The sequence below is a fragment of the Zonotrichia leucophrys genome, chromosome 1A (genome assembly GCF_028769735.1).
Source record: "Zonotrichia leucophrys gambelii isolate GWCS_2022_RI chromosome 1A, RI_Zleu_2.0, whole genome shotgun sequence".
NCBI classification, from domain to species: domain Eukaryota; kingdom Metazoa; phylum Chordata; class Aves; order Passeriformes; family Passerellidae; genus Zonotrichia; species Zonotrichia leucophrys.
This window is the reverse complement of record NC_088170.1, coordinates 35,270,481-35,294,593: the sequence shown is the minus strand read 5'-3', so window position 1 is coordinate 35,294,593 and position 24,113 is coordinate 35,270,481. Positions and strand designations below refer to the sequence as shown.

At 37.9% G+C, this 24,113-nt stretch overlaps 1 protein-coding gene across 1 annotated transcript in view; it reads right to left on the bottom strand.

Moving 5' to 3' along the window:
• Positions 1–19,140, bottom strand: part of NR1H4 (nuclear receptor subfamily 1 group H member 4) — a 30,838-nt gene extending 11,698 nt beyond the window's left edge. The window contains exons 1-6 of the mRNA XM_064731669.1: positions 19,001–19,140; positions 10,694–11,056; positions 5,265–5,405; positions 1,414–1,547; positions 806–904; positions 151–250 (exon numbers count right to left, since the gene is read on the bottom strand). Coding sequence (XP_064587739.1) covers positions 151–250; positions 806–904; positions 1,414–1,547; positions 5,265–5,405; positions 10,694–11,056; positions 19,001–19,085 — 922 coding nt within the window. The 5' untranslated portion in view covers positions 19,086–19,140. The remainder of the gene's footprint in view (positions 1–150; positions 251–805; positions 905–1,413; positions 1,548–5,264; positions 5,406–10,693; positions 11,057–19,000) is intronic.
• Between the last annotated feature and the right edge of the window lie 4,973 nt (positions 19,141–24,113).

Genomic DNA, 24,113 nt, shown 5'->3' with positions numbered 1-24,113 from the left:
CACCTTTTCTTTATTCAGTACCTAAACAGTGCGTAGAAGGATCAGGCATTTTTAAATAGTCTTTAAAATATATGCAAAGCTTTCCAAAAGGCAACACACAGGCATACAAGCATTGCAATAACAAATATTTCCCCAACACCCTGGATGTACCTGGTAGTTTTTTAGTGAATTCCACAAGAACCTGCACGTGACTGGTGGCCATTTCCGTTAAAATCAGAAAATTTCCTTCAGCACTGAACTCCTCATTCAGCTGTTGAAAATCAAACCAAACAAAATCTGGTAATTTTCACTGACATTTCCTATTTAGGAGCATGAAATACAAGAGCTATTAGACTGGACCAGGCAAAGGTTCCACCAAACACTGTAATTTGTCTCCAATGTTGTCAAAACCAAGTATTTTGGAAGGCAGCATAAAAAGTAGACAGTGTCTTTTACTCTAGAAAACATTTTCAAGATTCCAGGCTGGTGTCTTTACAGGAAAGGAAGCTTGACAGCAACTCAAACTCAAATCACTGCCTACACTGACAATGGAGAAAACAAAGCTCCAATCAGCAAAGGTTAGATTTGATCATAAGAGTCTTATTCTACAGTTGTAAGATTTTTCTTAACATTTAAGTTTCATAAAGATGTGGTCTAATTGTTGACTGAATGGGAAAGATTCTGCCCCACTTTCAGCATACTTAAAGTGTAAGCCCACAGTTTGCTCTACTTACTACACCTACTTATGCTGACTATAAATATTTTTGCCTTGTAGTCCTCAACTTCATTATCAGTGTTTCAAAAATGAATTTGTCGGTATACTTACTAGCTTTTTTGACACCTCCTGGGGTATTTGTTGTTTACTGTATGAATCCATAATATAATCAAGAAGTTTCTGCTGCTCTGGTGTAAATTCTACCTTCTCCTATACTGGCAAAAAAAAAAAAAAGCCCATCATGAAATGCAGTCATAGTAATGATGTAGCATCTCCTGCTTTAGGCAAAAGCTATACATTTTTCACCATTTGGAGACTAAGGAGATAAGAGGCTTGCTTGTCACTGAGGCTCTTACAGAAGTGTACAGAAGAGAGGTGTATAATGTTGTTAAACAGCATAGGTTCGTGTGGTTAATTATCAGAAGGAAATTATTAGCAAATAACTAGGTATGTTCAAGTTTTAATATCACACCTCAATGTATGTGATATTTGCACCACAGAAAAGATACTGCATGGATCTTACAGATGCTTTACAGGGTTTTGACTAAAAATATCAGAACTACATCTACACTCAAGGTATTTCCTTGACTTAGTTGAAGACAGAGTTTTAATCAACGCAGATAGCTCCAGAGGGTTTTCAATACCCTTTATTCACTGTACGAGATGCACTTAACAAAAATCACATCACCAGTAATGAGCTATTACAAGAATTCTCTTACCCTATATATTTTAGTTGTAGAAGTTACTTGTTTCACATCATGGCCTTCGTTGTCTTCACTGACTGTCTGATCTGGGGGCTGCTTCACATTTTTCCGTAGCCTTTTTGACTTGCACTGTATCTCTGTTAAGAGACCTAGGACACATAATGCAACACAAAGCAATTGGATTTATAAATGCCTGAGGCACTGAAGAGGTACTTAGACATGCCCATGGATGCCCCTTACACCAACAGCCCTCTTACCTGTGCAGATCATCTCCTGAACGTGTCACTATCTTTGGATGTGATCCTACTGAGTCAAGCTAAGCACACACTATGAGTGGTCTTCCCCACATGGAGCTTATCTGCAGAGCAAAACAGTTGGGTCTGCTGGCCCAGAATCCACACACTGAGCATGTCAGGGGTCTTGCCTTGGACCAGATCTAATCTATTCTTACAGGCAAAAAAGCCCATTAGTGCTGGAAGTATACTGTATTTGTTTCAGTTTTATAGAAGAGAAAAGCCTTTCCTGTGCTCCAAGACCTGAGCCAAAGTGCAAAAAATAGGAACAACTGGAAGACTGTCATCAAAGTAATGCTCTTTTGCTCTGATCCAAAACAATGGTGGAGGTGCAGCTGTTCTTACATGAAGGGCTTTGGATATTTTCAATAATCCTCAAGCAATATTAGGTCTGTTGCGCACAGTTTTTGGAAAGAAAGCCCACACAGAAGAGGGGATCCCCAGGCTTTAGTGGTCTACCTCACTACACAGGTAGACCAAAGCTGAAAATGTAAACTCAGACTGGCAAAATACCTTTAAAATGTATTTAAGAAGTTACCCAGCTGGTGTTGTCATTTTACTTTTTATTGTATTAGAGAAGTGCATAAGGCTGTGATTTGACTATAGAGTTTCACTTGCAAAAAATGATTTTTGAATTTGTGGTATGGGATTTTTTCTTCTTTTTTTTTTTTTTTTTTTGTTCTAGACTACATTTCAGTACTTTGAACCAGGAACCATCCTTGTTTGGATGTCCTATAAACTATCAATTTTCTTGTTCTAACCAAAGAGAGGAACAGTAGGTACCCTACACAATCTGTGGAAGACAGTCAGAAGTCACAAATGAACAAGTAAACACCTAAGTATTCATCTAAAAATAAACCTATTTATTTTAAGCACAGGACTGACTTTCTTTTTCTTTCTTTCTTTCTTTCTTTCTTTCTTTCTTTCTTTCTTTCTTTCTTTCTTTCTTTCTTTCTTTCTTTCTTTCTTTCTTTCTTTCTTTCTTTCTTTCTTTCTCTCTCTCTCTCTCTCTCTCTCTCTCTCTTTCTTTCTTTCTCTCTTTCTCTCTTTCCTCCTTTTTTTCTCTCAAGTATTCTTCCCATTCTTCACCTTTAAAAATGCAGAGCAGGAAAAGAGGCCCATTCAGTGAGTATATGATGTGGAGGAAGATACCATGAAACCAGTGAATCTCATTGTGAATGTTTTTAATTTCCTGTTTAAGCCCTATATAAAATGACCTACCTGAACTGCTGAGAGAAGAGGAAATTTACATGATTAAAATAAGACCTGCAAAGAATACCTTGAAAGGAGGGAATAGGAATGATAGAGATAATAATTGGTATTGAGCCATGTAATTTGTGGTGCCACACAGCACCATAGATTTCTTTTTCTAAATTATTCAGTGCATTCTTTGGTGCTGTTAATGGGCTTGTGCTGTTTTCCACCAGCTTAGGTTCTGGTCTATTGCCTTCCTAGGGAAAATTTGCTTTACATTTGCCTTAAGCATTAAGACAGAATTTCCTCATGCTTCTTGCTTTTAAGTATTACCTTGATATCTTATTCTGGCTCCATTTAAGTCATCTGAAAAACTTTTGTGTGAGACAGGACATCACTTTTTTGCTCAGAGATAGCTAGGTTTCAATGAGTATTAAATTCTAGGAAGAGTGGCAGAACCTGGGTCTTCCCTAGGTAGACATTTCACCCAAGAAACTTGCAGTTTAGATCCAGATGACAGCAAATGACTGAATTTGATGGGTAGTAATTTTGGTCTGTCTGTAGTTTGCACATAAAGGGCAGGAGAAAGATTGTTGAGTAGCTGTGCCATAAATATTTATAATACTTTAGCTCCTTGTTCAGACAGAAAAAAGAATCCACAGAGCTTGCAATTACAATCCTACAAAATGAGTAAGTGAAACAAAGTTCAAGGTAAGCTTTTATTTCCTAGTCATATTTTTTCAAATAAATGCCCTGTACTACCAGAAGTTTCATGTTTTACTGTCCTAGATTGCCTGGAACAAAAAGCAATTATACAGCACACTCCTACTTTAAAGCCATTAAATGGTGCCTTGCCAAACATCCTCATTGCAGTGCATTAGAGCACACTTATGGTTAAGTCATGAGCAAAATAAGATACCCCGTGTTTCCATTGCAGAGAGGGAGTCAAATGGCAGCAGCACCCACTGGCTTTTATTTCCCCTGTGCCAGCTTGTGAAAATGATAGGCCAGCATAAAAGTTTCATGTGGTCCCAGTCAGTATTATTTACGCTGACCTGGTTTTATTTTTTCAGCAGTGGGTTGTTGGGTTTTTGCTGCACTGAGTGACTCATACTATCTTGAATCCTCAGAATTTTGCAGCAATGGAACAGGGGTGAGCTCCACAGGGGAATTATTTTCCTTTGACAATACAGAATGCATTGGTTCTTCCATCAAAGTGGGGTCTGCTCATGTATTTATGCATTGCACAAGAATATGTCCTATCTCAGGATCTTTGCAGCCTGTTCAATTTGCAGAATGAAAGATTAATTACATTATGCTGGCAACACCTTCGAAATATTGATGGAGCTTATTGTTTCTCATATAACCAAGAGTTACTATAGCATCTTCTGATCAGATTGAAGGATAGAAATATATTAAAAATTCCAAGTAGATTAATTTCCTGTATGAACCTAAATTGATTTCACACATACGTGTATGCTAAAGTGACTGGAGCCGTCAAGAGGAATAAATTGTAGTCTTATTCATGGAAGGCAAAAGAGCAGATATTTGCAGAGTGTTTTCAGGAGCAGGCTTACAAAAATTGTGCAATAACTCAAAGAGGAGCTTTAAACATGTTCAAAGTTGTACTTCAATATCCCCATTGTTCTAAGTTATCCAGCTTGAAGCTCAATAAAGTTTATAAACTGTCAGTCTAAATACAATATTTGTTTTACTATGCAACATTATTAAAATCCATTGGGCTCATTTCTGGGCCTATATGTCTATGAGTTCTGCCTATGTGCCTGTAGCACCATGAGAAAAGCTAATGAGACTATAAAAAAGGGCCAGCCCTCACCTGGCTTTGCCTGATTGCTGGGTGAGGTCTGGGAACATACATTTGGCAAGTCCACAGAGACTTCCTGCTAGCAACACTCCCGCTCTTTTCTTGAAAATGGCATTGTGTGTGTGCCAAAACTTGGACTTGGCCAGCAAGAACTTGACTGGGGGAGCCCCAGAAAGAGGAGGAAAGAAAAGCGCCAGGACTTTCCTGCTCTGGCTTCCATAACACTGCAAAACCCTGACTCCTGGGGAGTCTCCCACAGACCCACTTCCCCTGCTCCTTCCCACTCAAGCTGACTAAGAGCTGTCATCCAGTGCAGGACTGGCTTTCCTTCACCATTTGCTCACCTCTTATGCCCTCGCATCCCTGACCACCAGTTAAATCCCATTGCTTAAAAGTGCATTTGTCTTTCAACAGGGTTTGATGCACAGGCACAGCATCTTCTTTCATACCTGCCATCTGACATCTTTTATAACTTTGGCAAAACCAGACTACTCAAGCAAACCCAGTGTTTAATGCACCCTCTGACTGCACGATGCAAATACCTGTATACATACATTCAGCCAACATGCCCATCTGCTTGCATTTCCTTAGACGGCACTCCTGGCATTTTCTCCTCATGTACATGTCCATCTCACAGTTGCCTCCATTTTTACACTTGTATACTGCATTTTTTGTGATGCTTCTTCTGAAGAATCCTGCACAAAACAGCAGTGACATAGATGAAAGAAAACACTCAGAAGGAAAGTCATCAAGGTGAAGTTCACCTCCATCTGCACTGAAATGACGCATGTTCCATCAGATCAACAATTTAGGTCAGTGCCTGGATGACTAAAATCTGGATACTTGTACTGACAACTGTATCCAAGTCATATAATTTAAAAAATGAGCCCAAGCACTAGACATTAGTCCAAAGTAAAGTCCTGTAACTGTGAATTTTGGGAAAATTCAGACCCAAATCTGAAACCTGCCCCTAGCAGGCTGAGCACCAGCACTAGAGCCGTAGGGTGATACCATACAAATAGCCAGTGGAAAAGAATGCTAGTCTGTTAAGTCTCTTGAGGTGCAGAATGTGCAGAATGTACAGAATGTGCAGAAAGAGAGATGAGTAATTCTTCACCCTTCCCCCTGCTCCTGGGAGCAACAGAAGCTCCACACACTGCTCGGCTCACCCACCCCCAAGTTTAATAAGGAAGCTGCACTCTATCTGCCTATCGTACCTGTGGCCTCTGCCCCTGTTTGCAAGATCCTCCAGCCTTATTCACTAAGTATTGTCCACTTGATGAGTTAAGTAGCCACCTAATTTCACCTGCACAGGTAGTTCTACTGGTATTGTCACTGTATTCACTCAAAAATTGCACAGTTATAGCTGCAAATAGCAACTGATACAAAAAATTGAGAGGACCCTGCCTAAGTCTGTCCAAATCTCCTATTTGGTTGCTGCCCATCTGTGAGAGCAGCACCGTGGGCAAAACATGGGGTAGACAAGATAATAAATGTGAATAAATAAGGGTCATCACAAAGCAACAGAATCTTTGCTGTCAAAGTTTCCTGAATTTTTAGTGTTAGTCACTGTCCCAATATAATCTTCTTACATTGCCCTTCACGTGGCAGAAACTATTTAGCATCAGCCACAGTGGGAATCAGTTTTCCTCCCCATGTGAGGGCAGGTTTCTGAAATAAACTCCTGGGAGCTTCTGCTGCTACGTCATTGATTTATACTGTACTTCAAACTAGAGCTCTGTGTACATTTATATTAACCAGAGCTATTCAAAAAGCTTTTGCTTTCTTATCACCAGTGCCTGGCACAGTAAAACTATTGTTTTCCAACCTGACACTCTAATGCATTAAAAGAGGGACCAGATAACAGCGAGTCTCCCATAATCAAATCATAGAGCACATTCAGCTGTGAATCTGAAGAATTGTCTGTTTCAAGAATTGTGCATTGTCAGATGACAATTTCCCAAATTTGCCCCGTGGTTTTATAGTTGCCTAATCTCTTCCACGCACTGGTGTGTAGCAACCAGTAAAACAATTCCACTACCTGGTCACAAAAAATCTGGCATTTCTCTGAATCTTCAGTAATTCCTGCTTGAAATCTCTTCCATGCTGTGTGTTTTATTGGCTGCTCTTCAAACAAATACAGTTGACTGGCATCAGTCTCTTTTGAAATGCAGATTACTTAGAGCCCCAGAAGCCTCAGGCATTATTTTTATTCATCACTCACATGGTTTTAATACATTACCATTTACTGGTCAGGGAAGGAAAAAAAGCCTGGATTTAAGCTGTAAGTTCTCACTGTCAGTTAAAAGTAACTGCAACTGCTTTATAAAATTTATTGTTTTATTTGCAAATTTAAAATTGTATTGTTTATGATATATTAATTAGTAGTAAATGCTGAAAAGCTCTGCACAAATATTTATAACATTCTAAGACTGATGACTTTATCACTTAATCTATTCACAAGGTGTACATGTACTTCATGATGGAAGAAAGAAAAAAAATTGATAAATATTTCTTTTAAGAAATACAAGAAAAAGGCAAAAATATGGATGCAAAAGCTAGGAACCAACAATATTCAAGGAGTCAAATACTTTCCCTTGAAAAGAAAGGTGAAATTATCTGAAATGAAAAGCAAAATAATTTTTTTCTTTTTGGCAAACACTACTTTTAACCCTATTCTTGCTTCAGTTTTCTGTGAAGTGACTCTTGAATCATTGTCTTTATGAACAGATTTCTTTATAACTAATTTGGAAATTAGCTTTTGGTATGAATGAAATTTCTGTATGTATTATTCACTACTAATTCAAAATTAATTTACACTGCCAGAAATGTGACTTTCTATAACAGGAGGAGTTTTATTAAAATTTAAGGGTAAGTCTGAAACAACATCTGTTAAACTAACAAAGGGTTAGCAATCCCAAAAGCTGAAGGTTTTTCTGGCACAGTCTAATTTTTATCTGATCTCACCAAACTACAAAAAGCTCAAGTTGGCTGGAAATGTTGAATTTGCTTTGTTCTGAGATAGTCATGAATATGATTAATTATGGTAGAGCTGCTCCAATGTTACTGATGGTGATTTTTTCTCATGCAAATTATGAAAGTTGAAGGAGGGAAGCTGTAAAAAGATTAGATGGAAGCTTTGGAAATATCTCTGTTTGGCATCCTGAAGGGTTTTAAATTTAAAAGTTTTTGAAATTCACAGCTGCTAACAAAGCACCTGCTCTGCTCTGTCAGACCATCAAGACATCTTCTGCTGTTCTTTTGCCCCGTGCCCCCGTGGTGGGTGTTAGTGTAAGGAGAAGATTAAAGAGGGACCCTTTTTGAAAGAAGAATTCTAGTCTGGTGTGAGACACATCAAGCAGCATAGGAGTGGTTTCAATACTGCAAAAACTCCTACTGCAAGCCTGCATGGAGGGGATGTGTAACTGGCTTTTCATAGAGTCACAGAATGGCTGGGGTTGAAAGGGATCTCAGGGATGGGCACTTTTTGTTTCAACAGAACTCATTCTGTGGCTTAATTAAACAAGCACAACATTATGTCACACTTGTCCTGTAACATCTAGCAATAGCCCTTAAAACCCAGCATAACTGTCCAGGCTGAGGCTGTACTAGAATGTCTTTGATGTTAGTCTGCAAAGATTGTTTCAGAAATGGTCTCCACAGTAGTAAGTTTAAACACAGTGTATTGCTCCTTGTGCTGTAAATATTATGTAAAATACCAATCAAATATTTCATACATATTTGTTTATGGATGACAATATATTAAGATATATATATATATCAATATATACTCCTGCCAATATCTTCAGATGAATATTCTCATACGGACAATAGATAAGATCCTAATATTGTTTCACCTGTCCAAGAAAGAAAACCAAAGAGAATGGAAAGTGTTGCTGAATACATTACCCATGAAAGAAATAATAATAAAAAAATTAACATATTCATCACAGGGGATTGAATCCCATAAAAAATATTTGCAAAGCTCATTCCTTTGAATAAGAACATTCACTGCATCAATGGAGCAGAGGTGCTCCAAGGTGAGCACTAGTCCTACAGAAAGAGACCTGCATATTATTTTGGGCACACATTGAGCATGAATTAGCAGTCTTGTTGCAAAAAGGAGGGATAATCTCAACTGAGGTTCAAGACACAGACACGTGAGGTAGTTATTATACTGCACTGATAAGAGCACAACTGAAGCGCCGAGCCTAATTTTGGTCTCCATGCTTTGAAGGTAATGTATACCCATGTGAAAAACTCCACAGATAACAAGAATGATCAAGAGATCTAGAAAACACAATATCTGCTTTGCCTTGTCAGACAGAATTACTGTCCTCAGCACATCTCTTTACTGAATCAGCTGGTACTTTAGTCACCTTTAAAATTTATTGTGGAAACAGAATCCATTATCTTTAAGTAATTCAACCTTTACTATGTTTGATCAAGGGTACTATTCTTTGTAATTGATGTTGCAGTCATGAAACAGAACAAAAACATAAAATAGATTATCCCAATAAAGCAGTAAAATTATGGTTATATAGAGTGATTCAAACTGAATCAGTAGGGCAGGGGATGCACTTTTCCTTTCACTATGGGCTTTAGTCTGAATATATACCTGATAGCTTTAACCTCTCTTCCAGAAACATTTTATACAAATTTCAAAGTTTATAATTTTAAGTCTTTGAAAAGTTTCTCACCCATTAAATACTGCAGTTAATAAAGAGGAGGAACAGCTTACTAACAGAATTAATTTAACAGTATCATTACTTGGAATTGTCACATCAAAATTGAGTTTAACCTGATTTATAAAGACAGCATTAATATGAGTTAATTCACAGTTTTTGACCCAGAGACTATTCACTCAGACAGCAGAAATAAATGAATCTCTTATTTATTGGAATTATTGAAATAAACTGCATGAGCCATGACTGTATTAATGTTTTGAGAGTTCGACTCTTGCGATCTGTTTTTCCCTCACAAATGATTCTGTGATATATTAAGCACACATTAGGTCCAGGTCCACTCTCTATAACAGTGAATTCCACATTAAGATATTTTAGCAATTTGGTAATGACCATGCTTTAGTCTTTATCCATAAAACAGAAATTTTATTGAAATATTTGTTGGCGGAACAGGATGAAAAAATGGGGCACTATTTTTCTGGCCATAATGTACCTCAGCCTTGTCACAGGTATATTATACTTCTTCAAGTATGATAGTTGACATAATCTCTTGTCCCTCTCTGCTACAATATCTGACAATCATGTTTACCATGACAGTAATGATTTTCTACATCACATTTATCCTGATAATAATATGTGAATAATATTCTTCTAAGAAGCAAGATGTTTGTCCTACAGATGCAGCCTTCTTCCTGAGGAAGCTCCCTCCCTACAGATAGGGGCTATCCTGAGAAGAAAGTATAGAACTAGAAATCCTTTAATTTCACAAACCTGAAGACACCCATCATATCCTTTGGGAGCTGGGGGAAAGAGAGTCCCTGGGAACAGCCTGCAGGTAGGGGCTGACAGCTTTTACTTCCCTTCAGTGCACACTACATGAGGCACTTGCGCTGGTTTTAGCTATTTTCTAGGGCAGCCTAGCACTCAGCTCCCAGGGGCCTCCATGGGGCATATTCTTTCCAGAGGCAGAGAATGGCATGAGAGGCTTCCACAGAGAGCAGAGCCAGGCTGCCAGTCTCCAGAGAAAGCTGTCCTTCAGTTCACCAAAAGCTAATGGTGCTCGAGAGCTGGAGGCTGGCCTGTCATGCTGTATAACCATAGGGCAATGGTAGGAGACACTGCCAGTCTGCCTCGGGGGAAATGCAGAACAGGGTACACAAGTGCAAATCTCTAGTATGTTTAATGATTTGGACAAAATTAACAAGAAAAGTAAAACAAGCCCACAGAACAACAGCAACAAAAAACCAAACCCAAAAAACCTGAGTAGCTGCTGTGCCCATTAGCTGATTTCACCCTACCTTTGCATCCTTCACAAGTCAGGGCGTTGTAGTGATACCCAGAGGCTTTGTCACCGCAGACCACACAGAGCTCTTCTCCTTTCACTCTTCCCGTGGAGTGGCCCAGTCTAGGCTTTTTGGCTGCAGGGATGTCCATTATCTCTGTCTCCCTTGTGAAAAAGGTCTCTGAGGGTAACCTCCTGAGTTCATACATCCCAGGCGAGTACCATTCCTCATGCTGTGGAGGGTAGAAGCCTAGGTTGGAGTAATAAGGTGGCGATGAGATCTGAGGCTGAACTTGAGGAAATGGCACATTGTTGTACTGTGCATAAGGTGACACATCTGCCTCTTGCACTGGAGAACTCATTGGTTCTGAAAGGACACCTGGAAAATAATAATGCAAAACCAACTTCTATTACTACCATGAAATTTTAGTTATCAGAGAAGTTTCCGCTTCCAGATATGTATCTCAAAAACCAGTCACAAAGATTGCATTATCTAAACTCAGATTTGCTACACAAATACACGGCAAGAAGTTTTAAAAATAATTTATTAATTCTCAAACACTCCTTTATAATTGGTGGAAATGTCCAGCACTGGCAGTTACATTAAAAAATCTTGAAAAATATTGCAGGTAACCATATAATTGTTCAGTTTATTAGAAAGAGCAACCCTGCCCCAGAGAAGTTAACAACCCAAGTTAGGCCTAAAAGCAGAATGAAAGAAATCCAAACAAATGGCAAAAACCCCCATGGTATTGGTGAAGATTAAATCAAGACTCGAACATCATGTTAATTTGTATTAATTCTGAATGAATACATCATGACAGACAAAAACTTCACTAGGGAAAAATGACAAGGGTGAGGCCTAATTAGAAGACTGAAAACATGAAATAAGCCTTCAAGAAGAGCCTGAAATAGGAAGGCGAGGTTACCAGGAAAGAACAAGAAAGATATTCCTAATGTAAGTGATGAAATGCAACCTTCTCACCATCCAGCCTCTGCAGCCTGGTGCCCAGCCCCTGTGCCGTTCAGTGCAGCTGTGAGGCTCTCATGGGAAGCACCTCTGTAAGCCAGCATTAGTCACCCCTGAGCCAGCAACAGAGCTAGCAGTGGCACAAGGAGTGGCAACCTTTCCTGTTGGGATCAACACAGTATCTGGAGGTTACTTTAACCTTGCTCATGAAATACCATATTTTAAATTGCAGACGACTGAACCCTCTTTTCTTTTCTGTACGCCAAGCACAGCAACATCTAGCAGTCCCTGGATGGTGTAGGTAAAATCCAGTCCACATCAAACAACTGAAAAGCTGAATTCAAAAGTTATTTGCAAACTATTTCTTATTTACTGTTGGAGGGGGCCACATCTTGTGGTTTTGTGAAAACTCTGACTCAATTCCTTCAATAGTTCCAAGAAGAGAGTCTGAGAAAAAGAGTGCCTATTTCCAGGAAGATGATCAGTCCAGTTTTATCTGAATCAACAGCAGTATTTACAGGAAAATCATAGATTAATGCTCATTGGTGAACATCACTTAACAGTACTTCAGAAGAACTCCAAAAACATTTTTGCTGACATAAAATTGAACATGGACAAGTGTCCTTCTTTTGTGAGGAATCAAAAGCAATGAAGAAATGCTAACAGTTAAGAACAGGGAACATCTGTAATGACAAAAATAATTGAAATCTATTGTGAGGGATCCTTCGCTCTCCTTTGTCTCACTTCAGTTAATGTCAGAAACTGATCTTTTAATTACACTGGCTTTTTCACTTTCACACACTTGCTCTGCAGCTTTCTGCCCTTCCTGTTTTACCATGCTGCAGAAGCCATGAAAGTGTTTTGGGTTTTTGTGGCTTCTCTATTATTGCCCACAGCACATCTTTGCCAATCACAAGCGTTGAGGTCCCAGTTCCAGAATAAGCAGCGAGATGTATGTCTGGATAAAGGGGACACAAAGCCAAATGAGAATAATGATGCCCTTTATTACCAGCAATTAGTTTAATTATGGTTGCTGTTTGTGGCTCTGGAAGAGGCCAGGGCACCAAGTGCTGCAGTGGCAGAAGCAGAGTAGCAGAGGGCACTCCCTGAATCCAAGGTTATGCCATTTAAACAGAGTATGGACACACAGAGGGCATCTGGGGACTCTATGAAAGAGCCTGGAAGTGACATTACAACTTCATGCATCAGATGCAGACTGTCACTGATACCTGCCAGCCACAGCAGTGATGAAACAAGTAAAGGGTGAGGACAGCAAAGATTTCATATCCAGTATAGGTTTAATGAGTGGTATTTTATCTGTATCTATCACTTGCGGAGAAGACTGGTCAAGGTACCTCAGGTACCTTGATGATGGTAAATATGGGATATTGTGGGATACACAATCATTCAGTCTCTCTTTGGAAAGGAATCTGTTCACTGTGGAATTCTAAGTTTTCATTTGCTCATTGTTGATTAGTTGAGTTTGCTAAAAGAAAGTGGGACAATCCCAAAATTAAAAGGAAAAGACTTGATTTTTAGCTTTCTGCCATACACAGGAAACTCCACAAAAAGCTATATACCAGCCTCTTGAACTGCTTGGGCCTCTGAAAGAGCAAGAAGAGAAGGCGACATTCCTTCCACAGAAAAAAATATCAGGGCTTGTTGAAAAACTCAGAGCTACTAAAGGACTGCAGCACATCCTGAGACAATACTGGGGGTTTATTTAAACAACTGTAGAGCCATTTAGGTTACAAGTATGTTTAGAAAAATCTTCCCAATCATTAATTCTACTCTGCTTCCAAAGGAAACAAACAACAAAAAAAGAGTCTTAATTAAGTTTAAAAAAGGAAAAAAAGCCAAACAGCCCATATCACTTCCTTTTTCCTTCCACCAGACACTTTAAACAATTTAGCTGAACTGAGTCCATGATCAGAGCAATGGAAGGGAAAAGGAAAACCAGAAAACCAGACAAGTTTGAGAGAGACTGAGAGAACATGGCTTTGTTTTATGTAAAAGAGCTTAAGCCTTGGGAAGTGCTCAAAGACCAGTGTAATTTTTGAAGCTAATTAGGTTGCAACTATGTAGGTTTTCCCACTTTAGCTGGAAGTTTTGACGGTTTTTTGTTTGGTTTTAATTTGGTTTGTTTTAAGTAGACCTGAGCATGACATACCTGTAAACCTGTACATGCGAGTCTGGACTAAATAATTTCTTATCACAGAAAAACAGTAATCTTATCTTACCAAGCAGAACGTAAATAAGCTTTTCTCCAGATATATATATATATATTAATAGAGATCTGGCATAGACTGGTCTCATGCAACTAAAGCATGACCAGCCCAGTGAAATCATTGCAGTGGCAGCAGCATAAGCAGTGAAAGTGAAATCAGAAATGAGCTCATTGGACTACACCGACATTTTGTGTGGTCTTAAATATTTTGAACCACTTATCTCTTTTTCCTTTTGGAAGGATACCGTTCAGATTTTTAAGGAAAGACTATTTAAGCACACACAAATGTTAAGTTAATTACATCTTCATATTTTTTATATTTGCAAATCTTATATTTTGTAAATAAGTATTTTTCAATTAAAACCTTTTACAAAAATATTGACAGCTTACTAAAAACAAAGTGAAACCTTCACATGTGTATGATCATTGTTTTACAAATATTTTTTTCTACTTGCAACTGAAACTTATTAGAGAGTTTTACTTTTGTTACTTTAAATTTTACACAGAATACTTTACAAGAAGCTTCAAAAATATTTGACTTGTAGAAATATTCCTTGCAGGAATAAAGAAACTGTTTTCAGTTTGCAGAATGATACTGAGATTTTGGGCAAGCTAAATATGATTTTATGCAGAATATTACAGAAATTACAATGAGATCACATTTTAATGTAGAAGTTATTGTTCCACTAATATAAAGTTCAACAAAGAGAACTAAATTCTAAGCAGGCTTAAAATATGAACCTCTGGCTCTCCTTCATTATTCATGAAGGAACATGATAAAATAACAATATCCAGAATTAGGTAATTTGGAAACCATGGCATAGCCATTATCAAAATCCTGGTTTAATTCCAAACAAATTATTTGTGCATCTTTTAAAGATCACTTGGTGTAAAAAGTCTACTAGCATCCTACAATTTCAAGGAAGAGTGCAAGAATAGATAACAAAAGTATCTAAGGGAGAATATGGCAATATCCTACCTCAGGCTGTGCTCAGTCTGTCCATTTCTTGATGAAAGGTACTCTCCTTAAGGTGCCACAGTCCTCCTCTCCCTCTTTTTCCTTTTTTACCTCCTAAAGTCTACATGTACATAAAACTTCTTAATTCTGCTTTGTCTGTGTCCTGTTCACTGTGAGAACTTTCCTTAAGATTAGAAAGGAGTGACACAGACCAGGGGTTGTATAGTTTACTAATTAACTTCATTACGAGCAACTTGTTTGTAGATGCCGGAAACAATGTCTGCTCCCAGTGTGGATTTACCTGGATAAAATTTGGCTACCAGTTTGAGGGGATGCCTCCAAGTAGCCTAGCCATTGTATTTTTGCACCTATTGGGGTTTTGTTACAAACAAATTTTCTGTCAATCAGTATTTGGTAAGGTCAGGTGGTTCTGTACAGTAGATTAATCACCCCAGTATCACAGGAAGCAGGTTTTTTAAGTGGAGAAATGTTGCATTCTCAAAAAAAGGCCAAAGTGCTCAGACCATACTGGACGCACGTGTATGACAAGACAGAATGGTTTAGGCTGGAAGATCACCTAGTTCCAAACCCTGAAATAGAAAGAGACACCTTCCTCTTAAGTAGGTTGCTGAAAGCCACATCCAATCTGTCCTTCTCATTAAATTTTTTTACCCACATTGCCACTCTGTTTAGTTTGGGTCTCTTAATAATTATTATGCATCCAATGTTTTCTGTTTTAATTTGTGCTGGTTTGTTTGTTTTTGATTTGGGGGTCAGTTATGAGCCTAATTATCTTCTCTGCAGGGATGAAGCCAGATGTTGCATCAACTGCCAGGTGGTGCCAAAGACAAGAAGTTATTTAACATATCTTATGATGTTGAAGCTGTTTAATCAGTTTGGACACTTGACCCTAACAACTTTTTCATTACTCTTATTTATTTTAAAAATACACACACAAAAAAGACCAAATAAAACAAAACAAAACAAGCAAGCAAACAAAAAAAAAACAAAAAAAACCCCACAAAATAAACCAAAACCCCCCAACAAAAGAACAACTAAAAAAACCTCAAATAACCACAAATCAAACCAAACCAAACTAAGCCAAGAAAAAAAGCAGAAAAAAAATTTGCAGATTTACCTAAAAGGAGTCAGTCTTTTAAGCTACTCTTAGGCACTGTTCTGTGTCTACAACAATTTTCAATTATAATTTAATTTGTTGTTCTTTCATTGAGAAGTTTAGATATATTGGTTTTTCCCCCCCTTTGTTACATGTCACTTTTTTTCTTATTGTTCCTCATCCTTTTCCAGACAGCTTTTGAGAGTGTTCATTCCCCCCAAAACCTTTTTTTTAAGCTACAGACATCTACAGTGAGGCTGGCATTTCTTGTCTTGTTATATTCTAGCATCACATTACAAGAAAACATTTTCAGGCCATCAAGAATAATTAAAATACTTGAAAATCCTTGAAATAGGTGTTCATTCAAACTAAGAATCTTATTTTCTTTTCAGTTTCTTAGAAATAATTCTTTTTCTGATATCTGAAGTTTCACACTTAGTATCCTGCATACTAGCAACTTGTATATGAGGTGCTTTCACAGAAAATAAAATGGAGCTAACTACTTATCAGAGAAATGACAGTTTGAGTCACATACTGCATATATTTCAGGTGCCACACAAATATATAACCTTTCTGAGGAAAGAGTTAGAAAAAGTATCTTTAGATAGAAAAAATATTGCAAGAAGACAGGGTGGAAGGGAAGGACCCTGAATTTAACTAGGTTAAAGATCCTTCCTCATTTGCATTTTGAGGCCCTTTCCCCAGGGACTCATAGCTGCAGAAGTGAAAAACTATGGTTAAAATACACTACCTTCAAAGACATACAGACATCCTTTACGTTGGACATATACTCTTAAAATGGCAACATACAATTTTCATCTACTGAAAGGCAGACAACCTTTTCTTTTCCGAAACCTGCTGCATCTACAAGTCTTGAGGCAAAGGATGTAGAAGTGCCCTGGAATTTCTATGGTGATGAGGCTCAAAGCACAAGCAACTCAGAATTGACAACATTTCCTTTTGAAAGACCTGAACCTGGAGTTAATGTTTGGAGTAGCAATTAGATTTGCTTCTGAAGGTTTAAGAACACTCTCCCCATCGACTGAATAAAGCAGAGTGAAAACAAAATGTATTTCCAAGGTTTTTTTACAGAATGAGGGTGTGCATCTTTGAATAAAGGAGACAGACTGTGTAAAGAGTAATGTCTGAAAGCCAGCAATTTTTAACTTGTGAGCTGAAATGTATGAGAAGACCTAAAAGAAACATGCATTATAAGGACCATCTAAAAGAAAAACTTTCTTCCTGTTTTCTGGGATTCATAAGTCACTTCCTGCCAAAATGGAATGACAAAAATTGCAAATAATTTACAAAGATAAAGAATTGAGAGACAAAGCCATTTCCTACAAGTGTTTTGTGGGGATGGAGTCATATTTTCACAATGAGTAACTTTCTCTGTGCGCTCAGTTGCATATTATTTCTCATAGGCTTTTTTCCAGCTATAAAAGCAAAAAAGACACCATATTAGAGTGACACCCCACAAAAGAAAAGTCAGCTTAAGTGAAACACAGCAGGAGTCCTAAGTTTTCTTCCTACTAAGACCCCTGATTCAAATCCTTAATACATTATTTCTTTATGTTACAGAAATGTCAGTTTGAATTAAATCTCCATTGTGCCAAGCTCTGAACACCTCTAATGAGAGACACAATGCCTCTTCTGAAAGTTTCAAAATTTGTAAGTAAGATTACCCTGTAAGGAAGAAAAGTATTTTACATTAACATTCTTCCTTGTATTTTTAAGCAACGTTATATATACTCCTTTAATTAATGAAATAATGAATGAAAAAGTAGATAATGGGGAGGAATGTCTTAATAAAAATCTGAAGTATCTCAGGTATGCAGGAGTTTTGAAAGATCACTGCATATAAAATTTGGCACTCTAATTTGAACATCATTCTCCTCTCTGTATATCATGGCCTGACACTGGAATTAAAAGGTACCAAAGGAGTGTTTTAGCTGTCAGCATACTTTTTTTTCAACAACTCCAAAACATTTCTCCAACCAAACCCCAGCACAAAGAGGGATAAAAACTGGTAACAGGCAATAATGGAGCGTGTTCTGCCTACCATTAGTGATAATGCTTTAGTTTGATTGTGTGGAGCCAGGACATTGCAAGTGGTCTGACTTGTAGAGATGGTCCTGACTTCCAGGAGCCCTGCAGCTGGAGCGGCTCTGGGTGCCAGGGCCCTTCCTTCTGGGCCCAGGCACTACTCTTGTTTCACAGAGATGAAACTGGAATGTGTTCGGTTTTTCCAGCACTCAAAAAGGCAGAATTCTGGTCTTATTTGGACTGCAAACTTCTGAAGTGTTGCAGCATTTTGTGGGGGTCTGTATTGTGTGTGAGGCCCTCAATGTATCATAACTTACTCAATGAAGGACCTACTGTCCTGTCAAATGAAAGGCTAAAACAATTTATTATTTTCTTTTTTCTTTTTCTTAGCAATACATATACCAGAGAACAACTTACCCATGCTTATAAAATATTGACCAAGAATTTTTCACTTATTAACAAACTCATGCTTAGCCTTGAAAAATTCAGTGAAACAAGCAAGGAGAATCTTCCAGCCTGCTTTATAAATTTTCTTGTGCACTGAAGTTAATGGGATAAGTTTTTAACAGCCGTAATACAACAGGGATTTTAATTTAGGTGAAATTACTTTTATAAATTTGCATAATATGGCAATGCAAATACATTGCACTATAATTTCGTTACAGATTAACTGGAAATATATCTGCTCAGCTTGATTTAAGTGACTCACATGAAGGAAACATCCAGCCTCCATACAAAGGTCTGTTTTTGCCAAATGATCTCCAGTATCAGGAGTGTCACAAAAACAACCTACAGGTTCTGCTGTGAGCAGTGATGAGAGCAATAACATGCAGGATTGCATTAACACCACAGATCTATTGTTTGTTATTCCTCTCATAGGTATTGAAGATTCAAGAAGGTTGGCACATTTCAGCCTAATATCCTCGACTTGAAATTTCAGTCCATTTTGTCCTAGGTTTCTGAGTATAGGACAGCTTGCTATTTCAACCCAGTCCGGTGACTTACCAAACAAATGAGGACCTTCAGCAAGAGGAAATCCATCACCAGAGGCTAGCTGATGATGTCCTATTAAATTCATTTCAGAACCCATTTATTCCTCAGTTCAGGAGGAATATGCTGATTAAACAGGAGGTTGAAAAGAGACCCTGAAAAATATGAAGCAAAAAAGAATATTTAAAACAAGATAACTAACTTTTGTGTACCTAGTGTAAAGCAGAATGCCGAAAGTTGTTTCAATATTTGCTGTAACAAATATTGTCTTGAAATTACAAAACCTAATTCAGTCTTTAAATAAAAAGCTACATTCAGCCTGTTTGTTTTTTCCTTGCTGTGGCATATTTTTTGCCCTCTTTCTGGTCATTTTAAATTAATAGCGATTCATGCCTGAATTTATTCAAATATTCAGACAGAAGCACTGGCCTGACCTCCTGAGGGCATGCTGCCCAGCCCCCCTACCATGCAATACCAATTGTTTGGAATTATTTTTCACCACCCTTTCATCATTTCATTGTTTTCACTTCCTGAAAAGGTGTAAGTTTATGGTTAGATCAGAAGAAGAGAGATGGGAAACGAGTTTAATTTCTAGGGACCAGCTCTTTATCTTGTCTTCAGTAATTACTGAACAAGATAGATGGAAAAAAACCACAGAAACATAGGAGCAGCAGAAAGCCAAGCCTTGTTCTGATAACCAGGCTTGCCCACCCTCTCTCTCTGGTCTCAAGCAGACACACAACCCTCCCTTGGGGAGGCTGGCAGAGCTGTGGAAGGGGCTCCCCTGCCCAGCTCACCTGGGTGCACTGGGCCAACTCCAGACTGCATTTGAGGCAGGACCAGAAGGAGAACAGAGAGCTCCAACAAGGAAATGTCTCACTAAGAGGACGCCAAGAGGATTCCGCACAAAGTTGTCAGCAATCAGTTTTACTTTGTTTTACAGTCTTAATTCTTTATTTGGTTTTATTACCGTGGGACTGTCCCTGGAACTGCATTTCCAGTCACTGAAGGCATTTGAGAGTTCTAGCCCTGTCTGCTTCCCAGTGAGGGCCCAGTATGTTTCTCAAGGAGAAATGAAATCATCTGACAAAAACGTGAATGCTGCAGGAGGCCCCAGTGCTGAGCAGGCTGGGAAGTAGAGGCTTGTGAGAGTGAGCGACAAGCACACTCTGCAATTATATTCAGATTTGTCTGTAAGGATTCATTAAGTTCTTTTTTAACATAAACAGAGGCCCTCTAATTAGACAGATACATTTTAAATGTCTGCCCAGAGATAATTTAAACAGTTTACTTAGAAATGTCAAAAGCTACTTGTATCACAGACCAGATAGGCTTCTTGAGGCAAATCACATATAAACACAGTCTCAAATCTAGCACAGAAACATAGTTTTGCAACAGCAAAAAAACTCCCTGTATCTTGGATGGGGTTTGGCAACCAGCCCAGCCACCCCACTACGTCCATGTTTAATTCCAACCATTTTATTGCCTTGCTGCCTCATTTTCCAGGGAAGTTATCTGCTGAAATCAAGATGTGGGGCTACTCGCATGGCTTTAAGGTCTTAAAATTCCTGACAGACAGATTTCTCATGAAATACCTATGACAAACCCTTAGGATGGGATTCCTCTTGCAGCCCATTAGAAGTGTTCTGTGATGGGAGAAGCTAGTGGCACAGTCAGGACCATTATAATGGCCAGCAAGAAAATCATCAAAACGAGGTATTTTGAGAGGGCTAATGAATATTTTTCTGGAATTTCTTGTTGCAGACCAGAGAAGAGAGACCATTAGCTCCCTCTCCTCATGTCCCAGCTCTTGAATATCTTCCTTCCAGCCCACGGGAGTGCAGCCCTTACAGTTCCCTGCAGGATCAGCTCTCCTTACAGCCAGACATTAATTACTCCACCACCACTGACACTACTACTTCTCATGTCTCCTCATCAGCCCCTGTTTGAGGGCCTAACACAGCAACACCTAACATCAGCACTGGGATTGTGAATTCCTCTCTGTTAACACAGAGCCTAGAATTTATCTTCTTGGGGAATGTTGGAAGGTATATAAAAATACTTTAAATACAGTCCCAAGAAGACATCTATTTAAAGGTGTTTACTGCCAGTATATCCTCAGACTTTCAATGCATAGATTCTTAGCTTGTAAGTTTTATATTCTGCATCCTGCTAGTTTGTGCTGCAAATAAGAAGAAAGAGGGCAAGCTATGTTTCTAACAGCTTATAGAAAGCCTTTAGAAACTTTCTAAAGGTCTATGTTTTTATAGTCTCTGATATGTCTATAAACTTCTTTCTCATTTCTTTGAGGACATTCCATTTTTAACATGTCATTGTATAATGACCTCTTTAACCTCAAGATGGACTCCTTAGAATCTATTATTCTTTGTACACACACACAAAAAGACCCAAACCTCATGTTATTAATACTGCCTTTTTGATAGTAAGAATCTTGAGCACATATTTGTAATAATCTGCACTATTGTAGGATACTACAAGTTTTGTAACTCTGTGCCTTCTGCCACATATATTTTTGTCTGGATTGATTCAGTTCAAGCCAAATTTTCATGATGATTTTACAATTCCCCATTCATTATAATACTTCATTTTCTTTATGATTGATTTTCTTTATGATGTTGACAATTTACTAGATTTCATGGAAAAGATTACTCCTATCTTCTTGGGGTTTCTGCAAGCCACAAGATCACCATAAAAAATACCAGAAATATATTTTCCAATGCATCTAGCTTTGGTAAAAGATTTCACTGAACACCAAATTCTTCATTAAATACTGATTGATATTTGGCTTTGATTTTCTCCTGAGTCCAGCCTGGTTTGAGCTATCTAGCCCACATTATATTTATCCATATAATTAATTTCACATGTATTTAAAAGCAGCAGGTGCTGATTTCCAGCTCTAAGACCAACACTAGGTACACAGTACAGAGCATTGAAGCTACACTTACTCCATAACTGTTCAGTTCTGGGAAAGAATGTAGGTCACTATATTGGATTGATACTCCATCCTTAGGTGTAACAACAAAAACAAAGAGCATCTGACATGTAAAAGCTGAAATAAAGGCAATGGTAGCACAGGAAATCAATATGCTCTCCAAAATAAGAGCCCTTCAAGAGAAAAGAAAAGGTGTGCTATAAATTAAAAAGATTCTTTTTTCCAAATAATTTTTAGTTAACTTTTTAAATAAACCAATTTACTCTACCACTTTTGGAGATTATTTCATAGGCTAAAATATACAGCAAAGGAAAACAGAGATCAGTATGTATAAAGTAAAATATGTGCACAACTGCTTGAGATTATTGTCTTCAAATGCATGTTAGAAGCTCGGAATTGCATAAAATTTTGTTACATGTAACCTTTAGCATACTTCAGAACAATCAATGTGTGTTTACATGTTCTATGTTTAACTAAGAAAATTTACTAGTATATTATTATATATGGGACTTGCTTTTCCACTGTATGGGTAGATATACATATTTATTCAGATTTCTTATGGGATACATGCTCATTGAGGTATACAAATATGTATGTAGAGACAATTTGGCTTACCATTGAACTCTAGGTTTCAGATGTATTGTGTGCTCTTATCTGTGCACTACCCTGACCTTGCTATGATCAATAGTAAAGCTTTCCCTGGCTTCTGTGTCAGCAAAGCCAGGTCTCTTACTGAAATAATTAAAGTTGAATCAACTGGCTTCACTGAAAACGAAAGCATAATGGCCCCACACTTTCAAGTAAATGTAAAAATATGTTTGATCATCAGAAAAGATACATAACGGCTTTAATTGTGGTTTACTTTCAAAAGAACAGTTGAATCTATTTCCATTACTCAGCAAAGGAAGATTTATCAAAGCACATGCAAAATCTTTCACGAATATTAGTGAAGTACATTTCCTTCCATCTGTCCCGTAATATTTTCCTATTCTTCACACATCTGACTGCCTATTGCTCAAAGAGAAATTTCAGTAACATCATTAATCTATGGCCCAATCCAAACATTGTTAACATCAATGGGAAGATGGATTCCCATCTCATTCACAGGCTTTTGATGTGGCTTCATAGCCTTTCTGTAGAATATTTAATACAGTGCCTCAGTTATTTGAGAAGCTATTTTATTTGCTTACCTGTTTGTTTTAAACTGTATCAAAGGGACCTGACAACATTAGGAAGATTCATGCTCTCTATTTCCAGCCTGCTGCTCTCAGGTCATTTTGGCAATCACAGCACTACAGGCAACTACACAGCAACTCTTGCAAAATGCAAGCAACCATACGAGCAAGTTTGAGAAGCAGAGGCAGGATGAGCATTATTGGTCTTATTTGAAATTTTCTGTTGCATTTCTTAATATGGAGTTTGAAATCAGAGCAGGAAAGAGACACAGGACACAGAAAAAAATAATAGAATATTCCTATTTCTTAATTCTGAAGCAAAGGCAGGTATCTGAGTCCCAGGTAGAACTGAAAACTCTATGAGAAGTATCAATGACATTTCTGTAAGCAGGTAAGTGACTGCAAAGAGTGGAGCCAGCTTCTGACTGCCTGAGATTACCTCCTAAACACCATTTCTGTGTTTCTTGCTTTCTCCAGCATGTTTTTCATGTCTCACCTGAAAAATCTGCAAGTCCTCCACTTCTGACTTGTTCATGGACTGCTATTTAGACTAGTGCCATTCCAATATAATTCCCAATATTTAGGTTCCCTGTAACACAAGCAATAGCATTTTCAGAAGTGAAATGTGTTCTGCCACAGTTATAGTTTCCTGAAGATAAATGAGTAGCAGAAACACTCAGAGTAGAATTACATTTTCTTAAAAACTAGCAATGGATTCAAATCACTTGAGATTTGAAGCCCTCTTTTACTTTTCCTAGTTATGTGAAATATGTCCTAAAATCTTCAACTTTGGAAGATGCACTTGAAATATGTGACACAGAACTGTCAAAGAAAATAATGTATGAAACAAATAATTTTCCCTTTCTGGATTTTTCTCTGTTCTCCCGTTAATCACATTGAAAATATTTCCTGTTTCTAAAAGGAGAAAAAATTTCAAAGCTAATGCACACAATTAACTAGATACTGCTGTTGCAAGAAAGTCTCAATATCAAACTTACAC